The sequence below is a fragment of the Vulpes lagopus genome, chromosome 8 (genome assembly GCF_018345385.1).
Source record: "Vulpes lagopus strain Blue_001 chromosome 8, ASM1834538v1, whole genome shotgun sequence".
Lineage (NCBI taxonomy): Eukaryota > Metazoa > Chordata > Mammalia > Carnivora > Canidae > Vulpes > Vulpes lagopus.
This window is the reverse complement of record NC_054831.1, coordinates 102,016,412-102,035,377: the sequence shown is the minus strand read 5'-3', so window position 1 is coordinate 102,035,377 and position 18,966 is coordinate 102,016,412. Positions and strand designations below refer to the sequence as shown.

The 18,966-nt window shown below is 41.3% G+C and overlaps 1 protein-coding gene across 1 annotated transcript in view; it reads right to left on the bottom strand.

The window, feature by feature from the left end:
• The window catches only part of MAST4 (microtubule associated serine/threonine kinase family member 4), a 538,813-nt gene that overhangs the window by 35,831 nt on the left and 484,016 nt on the right, over positions 1 to 18,966 (bottom strand). The window contains 6 exon segments of the mRNA XM_041765742.1: positions 521 to 653; positions 2,234 to 2,372; positions 3,951 to 4,159; positions 11,705 to 11,790; positions 14,370 to 14,437; positions 18,028 to 18,160. Coding sequence (XP_041621676.1) covers positions 521 to 653; positions 2,234 to 2,372; positions 3,951 to 4,159; positions 11,705 to 11,790; positions 14,370 to 14,437; positions 18,028 to 18,160 — 768 coding nt within the window.

Below are 18,966 nucleotides of genomic sequence, written 5' to 3'. Positions count from 1 at the left end.
ATGGTTTTAGCACTGATAGGCCCAAAATATATCCACATCCTGGCTACTTCATAAAAGCATGACAGTTAAGATGTGTTTACCTTAAGTAACTTTACAATGAACAGATTGTGGGCACATGGTAATGAGGCATGCTTAAAGGGAAATGGGCCATGGCTCGGATTTTAGCACCCGTGATTGTACAATGCATCATGAGTTTCATGAGTACTCTACTGAGACTCCTGAATTCCTTACAAAAACAGTTTTCCATTTGTCTCTCTCACATTCTCACTTGTGTGCAATTACATCATTCGTCTTGCTAATAGACCATAATGCTGGGGGAGGAATGTGGAGGAACGGACAGTTCAAAGAGGCCCAGGGAGAAAAATGGAAGCAATTTGCACTTTATTAAACGTAAGGCTCATACAGACATCTAAACGCCCAGGCCTAATGCAGAGCTGGCCTGCACAAGTAGATTCTGAATGTCACTCGCAGTTATCGTACTTTGTATCTTTCTTTAGAACTGAGCAGCGGCCAAGCTTACCTGTTTGTCCAGGAACTCGCGGGCATCCTTCTCGATGTGACCCTCATAAAGATTGGTAGTCATGCTCATTAGTCCCACCTTGGATAATCCAAAATCTGTCAGCTTTATGTGCCCCATGGAGGTGACCAACAAACTATGAAGCAGAAGGACACACATTATAACACTTGTTTTGAAATTCTTCTCTTTTCTTAAGCTTTCTCCTTCCCCTGTCAATTTGTATTGAGAGTGTTTAGTAGAGAGGAATCAAGCTTTTTTATTTATTTACTGATTTTTAGTGAGAGGGAGGGGCAGAGAGACAGGAGAGAGGATCTTTAGCAGGCTCCACACCCCAACATGGAGCCCAACATGGAGCCCAACGTGGGGCTTGAGACCTCATGACCCTGAGACCATGACCTGGGCCGAAATCAAGAGCCAGAGGCTTAATTGACTGAGCCATCCAGGTACCCTGAGGTATCAATCTTAATATAAAACCCAGCCTGGGAAGAGACAAAGTCACAGGAACATATTACATACATGTATCTGGGTCATGAGTATAATTCACAAGGGAGGGCCAGACACCAGGCTTAAGCTGATCTTTGTAGGGGTAGCCACATACAGTATCACTTTCAGGTTTAAAGTCTTAGAAAAATTCAAGTATGGGACTCTGATATCTTTCTATTTTCAGAATAATAAAATAGAAAAGGGTTACCAATAATCCCACTGCATACATAAGAAACTAAGACAAGCAATCCATCTGTGATTTAAGTGAGACATAAGATAAAGCACTTGGACAGAAAAGGGTACTGTTGTTTAAGATTTCAACTTATGGCTCAAATTTAAATTTCTACTCATTAAGCACAAAATGTAAATTTCTTATGTAATGCAAAGAATTCACATTTGACACTTTTGTGAATTTAAATTTTTAAAAATTTCATTGTAAGTGGAAAAATCAAAATTTTAATTAATTACAAAATTAAAGGAACAGAGGACATGAGAAAAGAGGAAAAAATAGCTATTGGAAGGAAATATTCCAAAATTGTAATAGTTGTCTTTGTTTGGTAATGTTGTCAACCAATTTTTTCATACATTTTTCTGAACTTCAAAATTTTCTGGAATGAGCATGAGTTAATTTTATCATAAAATTTTAAGCACGCTTAGAATCTTTACATATTAACGTGCAATATTTTTGGATGTGTCTGAAATTAGTGGAGAAAGCATAAAACATTTAATAAATGCTGTAAAGACGAATAACTTATTCATTTGAGGGGAAAAGAGTCTCTCTGTATCTCAAATTAGACAGTATAATGAACCTCACATAGATTGAAAATTAAATAGTGAGAGAGAATATAATATCAAGTGTATCATCTTAGAGTAGCGAAGGGCTATCCAAGTATAATACCAAAGGCAGAAACTATCCAGAAAACAACTAGTACCATTCTATGAAGCTGCTCAAAAATAAACATAACAACAACTTAAAAAAACTTAACTGACCCTGGCTTCATAATGGTCTTTCTTTCATTCCTTATAAGCTATTATTTCATTCCTTATAAGCACCAGAGCCTTTAAAGTACTATGTAAAAACTATCACCGTGTATTGCCAAAGTAACTTCTTTGGGGACACAATGGGAGAATTTCAAAATGTGCAAAGCACCATTAATAAAACATTTTTAGACACATAAGACAATTTTGTGTATTGTGTGGAAAAAAAAAAGAAACCTCTCCTCATGTACATACTTGTCTGGTTTCAGATCCCTGTGTACAATCCCATAATTATGTAGGTACTCCAAGGCCAAGACGGTCTCTGCAAAGTACATCCTGGCCATATCGACAGGGAGAGGCCCCATGTTCTTCATCAGCGTTGCACAGTCACCTCCTATAAAACCCAAGCACAAGATTCAGCAGGTGCAGTCGCGGCCGGGACAGGAGACGACCATCCGTTCAGATTACACCCCTTCAGAGCAGAATGGCCTCTACCCACACACACAGCATCTTAAATTCCTAAGTGGACACCATGCACCGAGTAATCACATTTCTTAATTAAGATGTGGTGTGAAGGAAAGAGATTATTATTTTTTTAAGGCAGGAATATTCCTAAGGGAGCAGATCTGGCTTCAAAGTGGAACTGAAATTCGAAGAACAAAATATACCAGTATAAAGCATGGGTTCTGGGCAGGCTCCCTGAGTTCAAATCCTACCTGGGGAGACCTTAGGCAACCCAGTCCCGGCTCTTTCCTCTAATACCAGGATAGTAAGACTGTTATCCCGTTGCAGATTATTGTGAGGATTAAATGAGGTAATCTATGTAAAGAATTTAGAATACTGCCAACACTTAAACCACATGATAAATGTTAGTTACTGTAACCACAACCAAGGTTAATAAAGCCAGGTGCCAGCATGGGGAGGAGGGGAATAAAAACAAAATCAACGGGTGGAACTCAGGGCAAGCTGTACTTTTGCCTTGTATCCATTAGTGAAATATTTAGTAAGTCTGCTCTGCTTCTTGGGTTTCAGTTCACTTGTCTGCAAGATGAAAAGGTTGAAGTAAATGATATTTAATGTTTCTTTGAGTCTTATAGTTTTGGGATTCTGCTCCAACAATTTTAAGAGCTTACATTAGATGCTTTGGAGACTGCTTTAGCCCTTCCTAATATATTCCTTTTATTAATTTTGTTTATATCAGTAAGTCAGGGCCAAACGTGTAGAAACTGAATGTAAAACTGATGGAAATAAGACCATTTAAAAGGTAAGCCTTAAGCGTCAAAAAAAAAAAAAAAAAAAAAAAAGGAAATTTTCTTGACTTATATCTCCTTTTCCCTTAACACATTTTTTTTTCCTTAACACATTTTTAATTTCATACCATTGGCCAAAAAGGATATGTTTTTTTATTTTATTTTATTTACTTATGATAGTCATACAGAGAGAGAGAGAGGCAGAGACATAGGCAGAGGGAGAAGCAGGCTCCGTGCACCGGGAGCCCGATGTGGGATTTGATCCTGGGTCTCAAAGATCGCGCCCTGGGCCAAAGGCAGGCGCCAAACCGCTGTGCCACCCAGGGATCCCAAGGATATGTTTTTTAATTCATCCTTTAGGATCAGTTGCAATGAAAGATTTTATGCCGTGTGATAAAAGTAAGTAAGAAAAAAATCCCATCACCTATATTCTAACTTTAACAACCAATTGAGAGGAGGTAGTTAGGATTAAAAGCTATTAAAAAAGAAAAACAACCTTTTTTTCCAAATAGCACTAATTTTCCCTTTGTTATAGCAGAGCAGCCACTTTACAAGCAATTATCAGAACATAATGACTGGGAATACAGCCATCTCACTGCCTGGCTTCGCCCTGAGGTGGATAGGAACATCACGTAGGACAACGGAGAAAGCCTCAGCCGCACAAAGGAGCATGCAGTTTCTGGGTGCAGGTGTCATGCTCTCTGTGTCAGACACTGATTTACCTTCCACGTACTCCATGACCATGCATAAGTGGCGCCTTGTCTCAAACGAGCAATACATGCTGACCACAAAGGGGTTCTCTGCAAACGTCAGGATATCCCGTTCCACGAAGGCCTGCTGGATCTGGTTTCGGAGGATGAGGTTCTGTTTATTGATCTTCTTCATAGCAAACCTCTGCCGGGATTCCTTATGTCGAACAAAGTAGACTGCCCTGAAAAGAAGCACAAAAGTTGGGGTTCGTGAGAAGTGAGGATGGTTCTGGGTACAGTGAACAATGTGATCGTCAATTTTTTTTTTTTTTTAACATTCCCATGACAGCTTGAATTCAGCTCATGCATGCTATCCCAGCAGCTACAAACAACCCAGTCCAGGTTAAAATGTTATGGCCACATTTATTTATTTCTTAATCTTTTGGTAAAGGTCACTGGTCATACATAAGGCATCAAATTCAACTTCAGTGTAGGACACAAATGGACAGTCTCCAGAGTGAGCTATTTTCCAATGGCCAGCTAATGGTTTTAGCTTTTCCACAGACAAAACAGAATTCAATATATAAGTCACAACAGGAAAAGAATTAACAAAAGTACATATATACCGTGAACCATATCCTTTCTAGCACTAGATATATGTTAGGCATTTTTTCTAGAGTGACTAAAGCAATCATTTTCTATAGGATACACTTGGGATCTGCACAAAGGGCCAAAGCTTCTTAGGGTTAGGTGGCTTCCAACTTGAGGGTAATTTATTCCCCATGAAATTCCAGATAAATGCGAAGGATGTAATAGGTCATATGAGGCTGTCCTGCAATGAAGAGTAGCATATTTCCTCACTACACACCTTGCCATGATTTACACCTATAGCTGTTTCAACAGAAAATGCATTTCCCAACATAAAAGGGGGCCAATAATACACTGTATTTCTATTCCATCCGATCTATGGCCAAGGCGACAGCCAACTTTACTATAAAATGAGGAGGGTGCACCGAATTTCTGCTGCAAGACTCACTCCTATGCTCTAGAGAACCATTTCTGGCTGGGTAAAGGCAATGGTCTCCCTGAAGCCTGATGTGGAAGAAACAAGTCAAGAGAAGGGGGAGGCTTAAAACCTCACCTGGAAATGGTAAGTGAAGAGGAAAATGTCTTGGATCGGCTCATTTTCTCTTAGGTTACTCCTCACTTGTCATTATTGGAGGAGAACAGATTTGAACTCTCAGGTTAGGAAGTGCTCAGATAAATAATAATTTACCCAAACAGCAATCATTCACAGTAAAGTACATCGAATGTCTGTCTCCTAAAACAAGGGGTTTCTGATCTGAGATGCATATGCCACTGCTTATTTTCATTGCTCCTGACAAATGAATGCAAGGCGGACTAGGACACCCTAAATCCCTGCTGAACAACATATCAGAATAATCCACTCCCATAAATCTTAAGTATATTCAGTCTCAGTTTAATTGGTATTCACATGTTCCGCTCAAGGGTTCAACTACTAGGAATTCATTTTTCTTTCAAGTCTGTGTATGTGTGTCTTCTCATTGTATCCATACTTTTCCTTCACTTGTAGAATCACATTTTTGGGGTTCTCTCTTGAAACCTGACTTTTTGTTTGGCTTGTTTTACTCTTTATTTCTTCTCTCATTATTTCTTTGGTCTCCTCTTTCTTCCTTTGCTATCCAGAAAAAAAATCTCTTTCATCCACACTTCATATGACCAACTCAAGGAAGAATCTAGGACTGTTATCCCCACTGTACAAGCACTGCCAAGGGAGCTGCTGGCCAGCTGGGCGGCCAACACTTTCCAGGCGGGCTAGCAGCCTTCTGTGGGATGCCGGACGCTGGGCTCTCACCAGCTGGGTTTATCTCTACACCTGTTTTTCTGGCGAGGCTTGATATCGGGATTAACTAATTTAAACAAATATTTAAACCGATGAAACAGGAGTGTTGAAAGGGAAAAGCTTTGTGGCTTATAAAAAAAAAAACAAATGGAATACTTTGGAAAGTATTGATAAATACGTTAAATGTGAGTTACTAAATAAAATTCCTACTGATTTAGTATGAGTGACAAGGTTTTCCAAAGTGGAAAAAATATTACATATCCAGATTCCTACGTTCAGATTGCTTCAAGTTCTTGCTTCACCTTTAAAGCAGTGAAAAGTTGGGATCCCTGGGTGGTGCAGCAGTTTGGCGCCTGCCTTTGGCCCAGGGCGCGATCCTGGAGACCCAGGATCGAATCCCAAGTCGGGCTCCTGGTGCTTGGAGCCTGCTTCTCCCTCTGCCTATGTCTCTGCCTCTCTCTCTCTCTCTGTGTGACTATCATAAATTAAAATAAACAAATAAATAAAAAATTTAAAATAAGATTAATGTAGTAACTATGTTTTAACACTTCTGAATTAAGAAAATTTCCTTAAAAATCATTTAATTTGATCATTAACAGATCTGACTTTCCTATTTCTAAATTATTTCCATTTGTGAAAATTAGTGATAAAAAAATAAAGCAGTGAAAAGTAGTAAATAAAATCGATGTATTAGAAGTATGGTTTATATAGGCTGTCTTAGAAAGGACTTACATAAGAATACTAGTAACCTTATATATATTTAATATTCTTAATATAAATATATAAATTTATATATATAAAATATATATATTTAATATTTCTCTCTTTAAGGGGGAGGTTTGCAAGGGGCAGTGTGGGGTCAGGGGTGGAAGGAGGGAGGGAGGGAGGGAGGGAGGGAGGGAGAGAGAGAGAGAGAGAGAGAGAGAGAGAATATCCCAAGCAGCCACCACACCCAGCACAAAGCCCAATGTGCGGTTGGATCTCACGACCCATGAACTCATGACCTGAACCAAAATCAAGTCAGATGCTTAACTGACTAAGCCACCCAGGCAACCCTAAATTCATAGATATTTATTTATTTTTAAAGATTTTATTTATTTATTCATGAAAGACACACACAGAGAGAGAGAGAGAGAGAGAGAGAAAGGCAGAGACACAGGCAGAGGGAGAAGCAGGCTCCATGCAGGGAGCCTGATGTGGGACTCGATCCCAGGTCTCCAGGATCACACCCTGGGCTGAAGGCGGCACTAAACCTCCTGAGCTACCAGGGGCTGCCCAATTCATAGATATTTAAACTGAGATAGTTAGATTAAATTCAGTATGCATCTGAATTTAAAAGTATGTTTAAGGATGCATCTTTTTTTTTTTTTTAATGATTTCTGACTCTGATCAACTTTTTTTTTTTTCAATAATAAATTTATTTTTTATTGGTGTTCAATTTGCCAACATACAGAATAACACCCTGTGCTCATCCCGTCAAGTGCCCCCCTCAGTCCCCGTCACCCATTCACCCCCACCCCCCGCCCTTCTCCCCTTCCACCACCCGTAGTTTGTTTCCCAGCGTTAGGAGTCTTTATGTTCTGTCTCCCTTTCTTTTTTTTTTTTTTTTTTTTTTAATTTTTTTTTAATTAATTTTTATTGGTGTTCAATTTACCAACATACAGAAAAACACCCAGTGCTCATCCCGTCAAGTGTCCACCTCAGTGCCCGTCACCCATTCCCCTCCAACACCCGCCCTCCTCCCCCCCCCTTCCACCACCCCTAGTTCGTTTCCCCGAGTTAGGAGTCTTTATGTTCTGTCTCCCTTCCTGATATTTCCCAACATTTCTTCTCCCTTCCTTTATATTCCCTTTCACTATTATTTATATTCCCCAAATGAATGAGAACATACACTGCTTGTCCTTCTCCGATTGACTATTCACTCAGCATAATACACTCTCTGTGCACAGCCACTATTCAAATGGGGGTCAATTTCGTTCTATCTAGTAATAGTCCCATTGTATACAGAAACCACATCCATCTTATCATTTCATCTTTGAGGACACCGAGGCTCCTTCCACATTTGGCTTTTGCCATGCTGATGAAAACATCGGGCATCCCACGTTTAATTGCATCTGAACTTTTAAATCCCCAACACTGCAATTGCCTGGTCGTAGGCACTTCTATTTTTAACTCTTTGAGTACCTCCACACAGTTTTTTCCAATTGGCTCACAAGTTCCACATTCCCACCACAGGTAAAGTTCCCTTTTCTCCGCATCCTCTGATCAACTTCTTAACTAACCAACCAGCTACCCCTTTCTTTCTGGGTCAGATGAAAGGCTTTTACAGTATTTTTCTTTTTTCAAATACTGATTGGATAAAATCAAGATCCCCTCCCCCCAAAACCTTGAGCTTCTCCTAATCAGCTGTTGGAAGGCAGACAGACACAAAGGAACCAAAGAAAATAATCTGGCTTCCTCAGAAACAGAAGACAAACACTGGTGAACAAATACTGGTATGAAGAAGAGTTTGTGACACAGGAATTTACCTTCTAAAGTGAAATTCAGAATCTGAAATGTTGAAAAAAAAAAACAACAACAGTATCTTTCTGCAAGCCCCCGCCTATTATAAAGAATCAAGTGGGATACAGCTAACGCTCTATGTCTTCTTTGAGTATCTCCCACTGAGTCACTGTCATGCTGAGCATCCTCAGACCTGATACCAGGAGCTTCAGTTGTAGACTGTTAATCAACTCTCAGCGTTTGGATTTTCAATCAACTATCAGTGTTTCTTACAGAAGCAACCACTCAGCAGGCCCAATTTGACCAGCATCCAGACCAGGTTTCCCAGCGGCACCGTGCGAACGAAGGACTCCCCTTTTCTACTCTCAGATTTGCCATTCATCAAATCTCATCTGACTTTGTGCTTTGCGCCTTGCTATGCTGTGCTTAAAATCATCAGTTGTTCCCTAGGGAAATTTACCTAAACCAACCGAAATTAATCCTACAGGTAGCTTGAGACATCACTGCCGCAGGACACGCATATCTTGATCAAGTTGCAAAAGTCAACTAGACTTCTTAATTAGAATCCACCATAGCTAGTTATCTGTTGGTTTTATGTTCTTGTTTTTACTTTTTTTTTTTTTTTACGGCTTTAGGACTATTATTCTTCATGCTGACATCTGCTTGTTTAGCAGTGATTGTCCTCTCACACGTACACGTCTCCTCCTCGCCTGGAAGCTGATGTTCCAAATCTACTTAGGGCAGCAGAGAGAGAGGGAGAAGGAGCCTGAAACAGAGACAAACAGCAGCCAGCAGACGGACAGGAGTCTAACACTGAGCTGCACACCGTGCATGGTTATAAAACTGGGCTGGAGGGACTCAGCCCCTCATTTCTCTGCTTTCCAGCCTCAGAGGCTGCTTTCTTTGAAACAGTTGCTTCTGCCTCTCTCCCTACGCTGACCTGCCCGTCAAACAGGAAGGCCCAAGGCTGGTTGGTGATGCACAGCAAGGGGCACCTGCCCTCTCTGGGTCAGGCTTTAACTTCGCCTTCTGCACAAGGTGGGAGGAGGGGAATCGGAGGCTGATGGCACCCAGAGCATAAGGAACCTGTCCTACCGGGGGCGTGAATGTCTCCTGCACAGATTCTGCACGAATCTGAAAGCCCAGCAGGTGAGTCCGCGTGGGCTCGTCTACAGGTGGGAACGCGAATGCATACGTCCGAGGAAAGGCCACGGGGGCAAGGGGGGGGGCATCAACCGCACGCATGGGTGCCCACGTGCAGGGCCACCTTTGGGGAGTAAAGGAGAAGGGCGTGCAGCCAAGCTGGAAACTAAAGCCAAGTGGGACAGAAACGGTGCGCCTTTCAAATGTAGTTTTTTAAAAAATTTAAGTCAATTTCAGTCACTCTGAAAACCCTGAACACTGTGATTTACAAGTCTGGGCAGGGCCAGGGGAGGACGCTCCGAGGCAGCGGAGGATCCTCAGAGAAGCAAGGAGCGCGGCTTGCCCGGGCACCTGCCACCCCCACCTGCGGGCCCCTCCCACGTCCAGGCCAACGCAGCAGCCCGTGGGAGCCAGCAGGCGCCGGCACAAGGCAAGGCCTTCCCCAGGGCGCTAAGCTGGCGGGGATGGGGTCTGCCCTCCCCTAAGTGGGGAGGAGACAGAGGGAACCAGCGTGGCAGGCACAGCAGCCTCCTTGCGTGCTCCGTGGCCCGGGGGCCGGGGAGGGACCGGCCTGGAGAGCCTGGTGTTCAGTCCCCCTCGAAGCCGCGGCCAGTGTCGGGACTGGGGGGCCGCTGGGCAGGCAGCTCCACTCCAATCTTGAATTAAAAATAATTAAAATGAAGAGGAAATCTGTCAGAAATGTAATGAGAGATTAAATCTGAGAAGAGCAAAAGGGAGAAAGAAGTTTTGGCTGATGGGTAGGAGCTCCCGCAGGCAGCTCGTCAGCCCATTAATGACTTGGCCTGCATCCTGGGTGTTCACTGATTCACAGCTTGTTTAACTTCTTGTATATTCGCAACCAGTCCCCGAAGTGTGATATACCTCATCTACTAGACAGTGGTTTAATTGCACTACAAATGAGTTTACTTAACCAATTAGAGCTCCAAATACTGCTAAGATACATGCCCAAATTTTATAAAAGCGGTGCTTCGCAGAAAATCTTATTCTAGAATTCCACTGCCAATGAAAGCCATCAGCACTCAAACCCAGAGATCCATTAAATCAAAGTTCAGTTTTTTTCCCTGACGAAGGAAGAAATCCTCAGATGATCTCGAAAACAAACTAACACCGTGTAATCAATGAAACTCGCAAGCCACCGTATGCTTAAACAATTTTGGGGGGGGGGGGGAAGAAGTTTCCATGAGGTCCTTGAACAAAACAAAATATTATGACAATAAAACATCCCAAAACATTTACAAGCCGCATCGAGAAATACACCATTTGACATAATCCTGAAAATAAATCAGTGAAGCACAGAAAGGACTCACAAATATTGAAGTTCTTGACTAAGTTAATGGTGTGGAAAATATTAGAGGTAAAAAAAAAATCGTAAGGAGAAACATCCCTTGTGGCATAACAAAAATCGCCTTATCTCATCTGCTCATACGTGTGATAAATGGCAATAAACGTCTATGGGATTGTTTATTGCTCTCCATATACAGATAGAAGTGAGATTAATACTTAATTAAACCAGAGCTCCTGGGCTGTCTAAAATGGATTGGGACACAGTATGTATATTAACTACCCTTCCTAACTGTTTCTTAGTAACTCGGAAGGACCTCGTCACCACTGACCCTTCCTAGCCATGAGAAGAAAACCTCATGTCTCTAAAAATGAAGAAAGGGGCACCTCTAATGTGACCAGATCAGAACACAGATTTCAACTGAAAACAAACAATAAAACCCTGGTACAATATAAAGATTGAAAGAAACGTACTGTGTGAAGTTTCCAAGCAGTCTTCTAATTTAAGTACTTCTCTTGTAAGAATGATTGTCAGACAGAAAGTACTGGCTAATTTTTTTTTCTGGCTAATTCTTAAGTATTAATGCTATATATGAGTTTATATGTGTTCAGAGATACAGATTTTACAGAACCAGATATGGAGATGTGTGTGCGTATATGCGCCCAAGAGTCAGAGATCTCTGCGTCCACAAGGGCCCAATAAAGGAGGCAGAATCAGGCATGGATAAAAATCCTCCTTTTCTTTGTAAAGTCTCCTTCCCCATACCTCTAAAATAACTCCAGGTCACTTGATATGTTTTCTTGATGGAGTATCTAAATGAAAAACGATTTTGGCTACACATTATACCCACCAGTGAAGGAGCAGTGATCTGAAACCTCAAGTCTCTAATGACATCTATTTGGCCTAAGATAAATGTGCAGAATATATTACTCAGGTGTGTTAAAATACAATAGAGAGTTTTCTTGAATTACTCACCCATAGGCTCCATTGCTAATCAATTTAATAGTTTCAAAATCACTTTCCCGAGGTTTCCTTTGAAGTTTCAGGGAAGCAGTAGAGCTCTTGGAAACAAAATATGGAAGTTAGAAAATAGTTGAGAACTCAAGAAAATGATTTTAATGGCAACACAAACAACATCTGCATTCTCTGCTCTGCTTTCGAATCTGTTGGAAGTGCAGTATTGGAGCCAAAGGACGCTGGCACACAGCTTTGAAGATCAATTTTGCAGAGCAGCGTGGATGGATTGCCTCTCCTGCCAGTGCCCCGGTCTCGTTTAAGTGAACCCTCATTTCCGGGAGATGAAGGCACAAGGCTTTTGAAAATTGCCAATTTTGGGGAGCTGGGGTGGCTCGGTCAGTTAAGCGTCTGCCTTCTGCTCAGGTCATGATCCCAGTGTCCTGGGATCAAGCCCAGCATCGGGCTCCCTGCTCAGAGGGGAGCCTGCTTCGCCTTCTCCCTCTCCCTCTGCCCCTCCCCTGTGCTCGTGTGCTCTCTCACTCTCAAATAAATAAATAAAATCTTTACATAACAAAAAGAAATTTCCAATTTAATTTACCTCTGTACACTACTCGGGTTATCCTCATCCTAGCCCTTTCAGGTTTTGAGATAGAAGTCCAAAATGTCAAACCTTAACTCTGGCTTCAGTCAGTCAAAACAAAGAATGGGCTGCGTGGCTCAACATGGGCTGACGGATGGTGTAGCTTCTCTGTCCCTGACCAGAGAATGTCTGTGTCCTCCCTGTGGCCACCCTTCTTGTTTGGAAAAGGTAGTCTGTGGCAAGGGGCACCCAAACAGACAGTGCGTGTCTCTCTTGACTTTGATCTTACCATGGTTTAGATATCTACTTTTAAAAAGATAGCTCTTTAACAAGTTGAGCTCAAAGGACAATAATAAGTAAAATGGGTTTGTTTGGTTTTTTGGGGGGAAATAATCTCATAGTCTGCGAATCTTAGCACTGAGAGGGTGAGCACTGACAGCCTCTTTCCCCGCTGCAGAACCCAAAGAGCCCTTCCTATAACTGTGGAAGAAACCCCATGAGACTGTCGTGTGGGTCACACTCCCTCACTGGATGCTGTCAACCGCTGACATGCTGTCTCATTTATTTTTGGAAGTCCTGGGTGCCCAGCTGCCCACGTTCTTCTCTGCTCATGTTCTCTCACTACCCTGCGTGACTTCAGTGTGCAAGCAGGTAATTCACCCAACACTCTGGCATCTGAACCAAACAACTCTTTCTCTCCTCCATTTCCCCCTTGGTCTCTGGCCACAGGCCCTGGGTCTAGTCATCACTGCTAATGCTCCATCACAGAAAACATAATTCAAGACTGGAGTCACTCACTGGTTCCTGTCATCCACTCTGATAGGTCCCCACAGCTTTGGGTGCAAAGATCCTACTCAAGGCCTACCTGTATCATTAACTCTTGCCCACCCAGGTGACCTCATTCATGCCCACGGATGACTCCTACGTCCTTCAGAACGCCACTGAAAACCCCCTGAGTGCCAGCAGATCCCACATCATGTACACAGATGCTAGTGTGATGGCTCTTCTCAAATATCTCCAAAAAACTTCAGTCTAAACTCATTCGAAATTATAATAATAATGAATAAACAAAACAGCTATCATTATTTAGCATTTATTAGTGTTGCTGATCTAACCATTTTACATAAATCATCTCATTTAATATTTTACCATCTTTTATATAATTTTGCAGAGGAGGAAACCGAGGCACAGAGTAAGTTCCCACAGCTAGCAAGAGATGCAGCCAGCTTTTGAATGAGGGCAGTCTCACTCCAGAGCCTGGGTCCTCAGCCCCCTAGCCTACCCAGCTACTTCTCTTTCCTGACCACCCCCAACTCAGTCCAGCCTGCTTTCCTTTCCGGTGTTCACAGTTAGGGACGATGGCACCAGCATCCCCCATTACCCTCACCTGTGCCACTTGCACAGCCTCCTGCATGGGTTCCCCATTGTCACTCCTGCCTGCCCCTCTCACCTCATCTGCTTTCTACTGCCATCCTAAGTTTGTTTTTAAGCGGTAATGCTGACAGGATTGGGCTCCTGTCCACCTGTCTCCAACCCCTACACACAAACATTTCCCTCCAAGTTCAACAGCTTCCCACCATTCTTAGAAAGAAAAGATCTGACAAAGATGAACAATTAGGACCTCTATGTCTGGTTTTTGTTCCAGCTCTCCAGTCTCTATGGTCTCCTTGCCCTTACCCTCACATGCACTCTGCTCCCTTGTGGCATAGTCTTTGCCCACAATATTCCCTGGGCCTGGAATGTTCCCTCTGCCCCCTTCTCATCCTAGTAACTTCTCACACCACTCCCAGGCCATTTCCTCAGGAGATCTTTCTGGACTAGCAGCAAGGCTAAGGTCCACTCTCTGTTATGTGTTAGTAGCACACGGCCTTTTTTCTTCATAGATCTTATTCAAGCTTATCGTTTTTATTTTTTGTGCATGATTTCTTTTTATCAATCTCTTTCTCTTTGAGAAGAGAGGCTAAAACTGTATGCTTACTGCCTTGCACATCGGAGCACAATACATGTTTATGGAAGAAATAAAGTAATTAACACACTCTAAATCTCTCCAGATGCTGATAAACAGAAAAACCAACACTGTATTTCATCAAGAAAGATACTTACACTCACGGATTCATCTGTTTCTGGTGTTTCTGCTGTCCCACTATCATAGTTTCCCAACTGAGCCATTTCTAAATGAAGAAACACAACCAAAGTTTAAGAAAAACAGGACAATTTCAAGTAGACAAGAAGTAACTTCTTCTTTATTAAAAAAAATTACTCTCTACTCATTGCCTTGGGAAAATCTTAAATAAAAAATGGCAAGACCCAACAACAGACATTCTTGAAATGGTTCAGTCTATGCCTTTCCCTGGAACCCCATTTCTCATGAACCCTAAACACAGGTACTTGAGAGCAGAGCCTCTGCTTCAGACAGGAGGACTGATTGGCCAATGCAATCACCACCACTTAGGTTTGGGGGTGGGGAGGTGTGTGTATCAATGAGTGTGCTTATGAGTGAGTTCTTAAGAGACGCAAGTCTTCTCAGGCTCTGGCAGGCATCAAAGATTCACTGACTGCAGCTCAGAGATGATTCTCAACTTGGCGGCTAAGCATTCCTCCTTCTGTTCCTTCATAGCCACTGAGCAAAATCCCCTGCCTAGTATATGAAGATTTTGCAATTTGTCACAAAGGAAGTAGTGGTTGTTGAGAGGGACTTGACAGTGCAAAGACTTGGCATACCACCACGATCGACACTTAACTAGGGACCTTTCACCCCCAAGCTCTCCCTCTGTAAGATAGGAACAATGTATTCATCTCTGAGAGTTTCTTGTAAGCATCATGTAGGATATTCATGTAAAAGCCCTTAGCATTTGACTAACAAAAATTAAGTGTTCACTGAATATTGATGGTTATTTATGATTTTAGTTACATCCTGTAGAGTAATTAATCCTGGGCTGGATGCCACATGCCTGACATCAGCTTAAGTACTATCCTGGTGATCTAGTTAAAGGAGACAAAAGCAAAATAAAAAAAGAAAAAGGCATTTAATTGCTCAATCCACAATGGAATCCATCTTGGAGTCTACATAAGTAAATGAAGAAATCTAATTCATTTTATTGTTCATTTTAATTTTTACACATAAAGAAAAAAAGATGCTTAATTAAAAAAAAAAAGAACATGAAAGAATTCTCTCTAAAGCTCTGACAGGTAGTTATCTCTGAGTGGTAAGATCACAGGTACTTTGCATTTTCTGCTTTTTTCAAAACTGAATGTGTATACTAAGTTATATATATAATAACAACGCATAAATTATAGTTTTTAGTTACCTATTTTTGTATGCATCTAAAAGTAGTCCTTAGACTCTCATTTTACATATTCACATTCTTATAAATATAATCATTCATTTTGGGAGAGATTACACATAAAAGATATGAAACAAAACAACACTGGAGTGTTGTCTTTAGGTAAAAACTAACAAATGCCAGAATCTAAAATAACTGAAGACTGACACTAACGTTCCTACTTTACCAATAGGGGATATTCAAAAATAAAAATGAGCTTAGTACAAACTACCTGCTTTCTTAGTGTCATTCAAATGATGTCAACATCCTGTATGATGAGCACTTTAGGTCGGTGCACTGGGAGGTGAGCTAAAACGTAGTTGGTTGCCGGCACTCTCAAGGACAGGACTAACTTTAATATTGTTCAAATAAAACAGCAATAGCAGCTAATATTTATTAAGCATTACTGCATCTTGGGGAGAGAGAGGAACTCACAGAATCCTAAAAACAACTGTCTACGGTTGGGTACCATTTCCCTGGTTTTATATAAAGTACACTGAGCACAAAGAGGCTCAAGTGTCAGCCTGCATGGTCAAGGTCATAGCCTGCAGGGCTGGTGCCCCAGAGCAGACCTGGGCATTTCCACTCTACACCCTCACCCCCAACGTTCAAAGGTCAGGCTGCAGGTCTATTAGTGTAGATGTGGCCAAGAAGGGGGAAACAAATGTAGATCAGAGAGTTTATAATAAAGGCATGTTCCGTGATGACAAATAGATGAAAAACCATCCTCAGATCTGAATCAAGGAAATGAAGTGTCAAGAGTTAAAAACACAAGTCTCAGGGGTAAGTTTGTTTTACTAAACTCAAAACTTGTCCAAGATCACCATTAAAATTTTTTTAGAGCCCCTATAAAGGTACATAGACAGGCCTCAGATGATTCACCTACCAAAGTTCAGCCGATAGTGATCTTTACCGCCGGGTTCAGAAAACTGTGAAGAGCTCATTCGCTCTACAATTCAAGAGCTGAAACCACCTCAACTCTACCAGCGTGAACAGTCACTCTAATATACTTTGACAGCCTCCCCACTCCAATTATTTTCATAAAAAAACAAATTAAAAGATGGTTCTGTTTTAAATAGGATTTCTGCTAAATAACTATTATCTGGGAAATACATATTATTTGCAAGCAGTGAGTAGTAATGGAATGGAACCAGGAGTCAGCTTTTGAAGCAGGAAGCTAAGGCATCGTTTTGTAATGCCTGAAGAGATTTTTAAAACTCATCTAAATACCATTAAACATCTGCCCTTTTTATTTCATTGATTTAAACCATTTCTGAAGACTCATGATTCAAAAAGGTAAAGATGGTAATTTAAAAGCCATGGGGAAAAATCTCTCCCCAGGGAACTTTTCAGAGAAGCAGCCACCAGTCTCTGATAAGTGATGAATCTGTTGTGGTATTGCTTTCAGGACAGTATAAATTTATCTGGCATTATCTCCCAGGAATGCATGCACCATTTCCCTGGAAGCAAAGATCCGAATGGCCGTAAGAGCAAACAAAGCAGGGGGAAGTAGGAGAGCAGGGCAGAGAGCAGCAGGTTCCCTGGCTTTAGATGGGAAGATATCTGTGCCAACAGTTACCATCATTAGAAATAGTTTAGCGAAGATAAACGCTGTTTGCAAATTCAATTTAACGAACCAGGAAGATGATTTTGAATGAAGGAGTCTCTGATTGTTTCTGACTCTTTTCAGGTAGTATGTAACTTAAAGTGTTTTAAAGGACAATCCAAACAATAATGAGCAGGAAAAGGTAGAGGGGTAGGGATGCAGGGGAGTAGTTTACCCATATTAGATTAAAACACAAAAACAAAAACAAAACCACCACCAACAAGGTGCTTAGTCTTCTGTGGATTTAATAGCATGAGATCTCTAAGTTTGAAAAAACATTTTCCCCTCACTGGCATTCCTGTACATTATCACTCTTCATAATTTTGTTGTCACATGCAAAAATATACCTCCCAACACGGCATCTGATCTAAATCTATCATCAGATGCATTACTCCCCAATTACTTTAAATGTCACTTTTAACTTAATTATAATTAATTTCTTTAGCAGCAACTTCAAAATTAAAAGGACACTTGAGAAGAACCCCACGGAGCTTCGCCAGAGAGAAAGCACTCAGGGAAGGCTAGAATGTAAACCCTTTCAGGACTCTGGCATTGTTGGGGCCTCTGGGATCTCAAGGGCTCGCCCCACACTCTGGGTACAACACAAAATGGGCCACATTCACCTGCTCTTCTGGACTTCACTCAACGTGTTGTGAACCCCACAGGGAAGGGTTGCTTTTTTCTTCGAAGCACAACTGCCCCCCACCCCAAATTTGTACTTTTCAACAGACAGAGCCAAGTCACGTGGAAAAAGTAAAGACTTGCTAGTAAGTTCTTGTCTGAAGTCACAGTGTGTAGGCAAGTGGAAGGTCAGCCCAACCAAGGTACATACCTTCCAAAGGATCTTTATTGAGCCCCAGCTGGCTGATGATATACCTGGGAATGTCAGATTTAATACCCTGTCCTTCTTTTGCATGGCCTTCTGCAGCTTCCAATAGGTAGTAAAATTCTTCAGGATCAAATTCCTAGCAGAAGACAAACACAGATGGATAGTTATTTGAGCCAAAATTCTCTGAGGTTTTATTACACAAATTCCTCTTACAATAAAATTTGCTGGATATACATGGTTGTGGGTTATTTGTACAGAAAGGAAGCAAGAGACTTTTACAAAGTATGTAATTCTTACTTTGGATTTGAGGCCTTTCCTATTCTAAGGCAATACAGGGAGGTCCTTGGTACCTCCTAGAGCGACCACTTTCAATTTCCTGGTACTGTAGCTTTGAAGATCTCCCATTGCCATCTTATTGGAAATGAACACATTTAAAATTTAAATTATGCCTTTTTAGTAAAATCTTAAGATCCAAAATCTCATCCAGAAGATTCAGTTTCTCTCCATGTAAACAGCCACAAAAAGAGGAATGCTAGAACACATATTCTCAAAGATTTTTCAGGAAACTCCATTAGGACAAAGGTATGCAAAAGTATTTTTTTTTAAATGTCAAAATTACCAGTTTTTATCCGTGCACACTAAAATTAATATTCATATAATGTGACGATTAAGACAGAAAATTACGAAATTAATGCTTTCGATTACCTATGTCTATTTTTAACATTTGGTAGCACATTTTACCTAAGCATTTTACTCCCTCTGTCTGTTACTTCTAGGACATAATAAAAACCTTTGGGATTCTATCACTGTAGGTGGATGCCTTGGATTTATTTTAAACGATTATGTTTACATATTTAAACCACAGTGGCTATTTTCAAGTCATATTTCCTAGATTTTACCCCCTCAGGATATTTCCTATTTTGATTAATTCCCCAGGTAGGC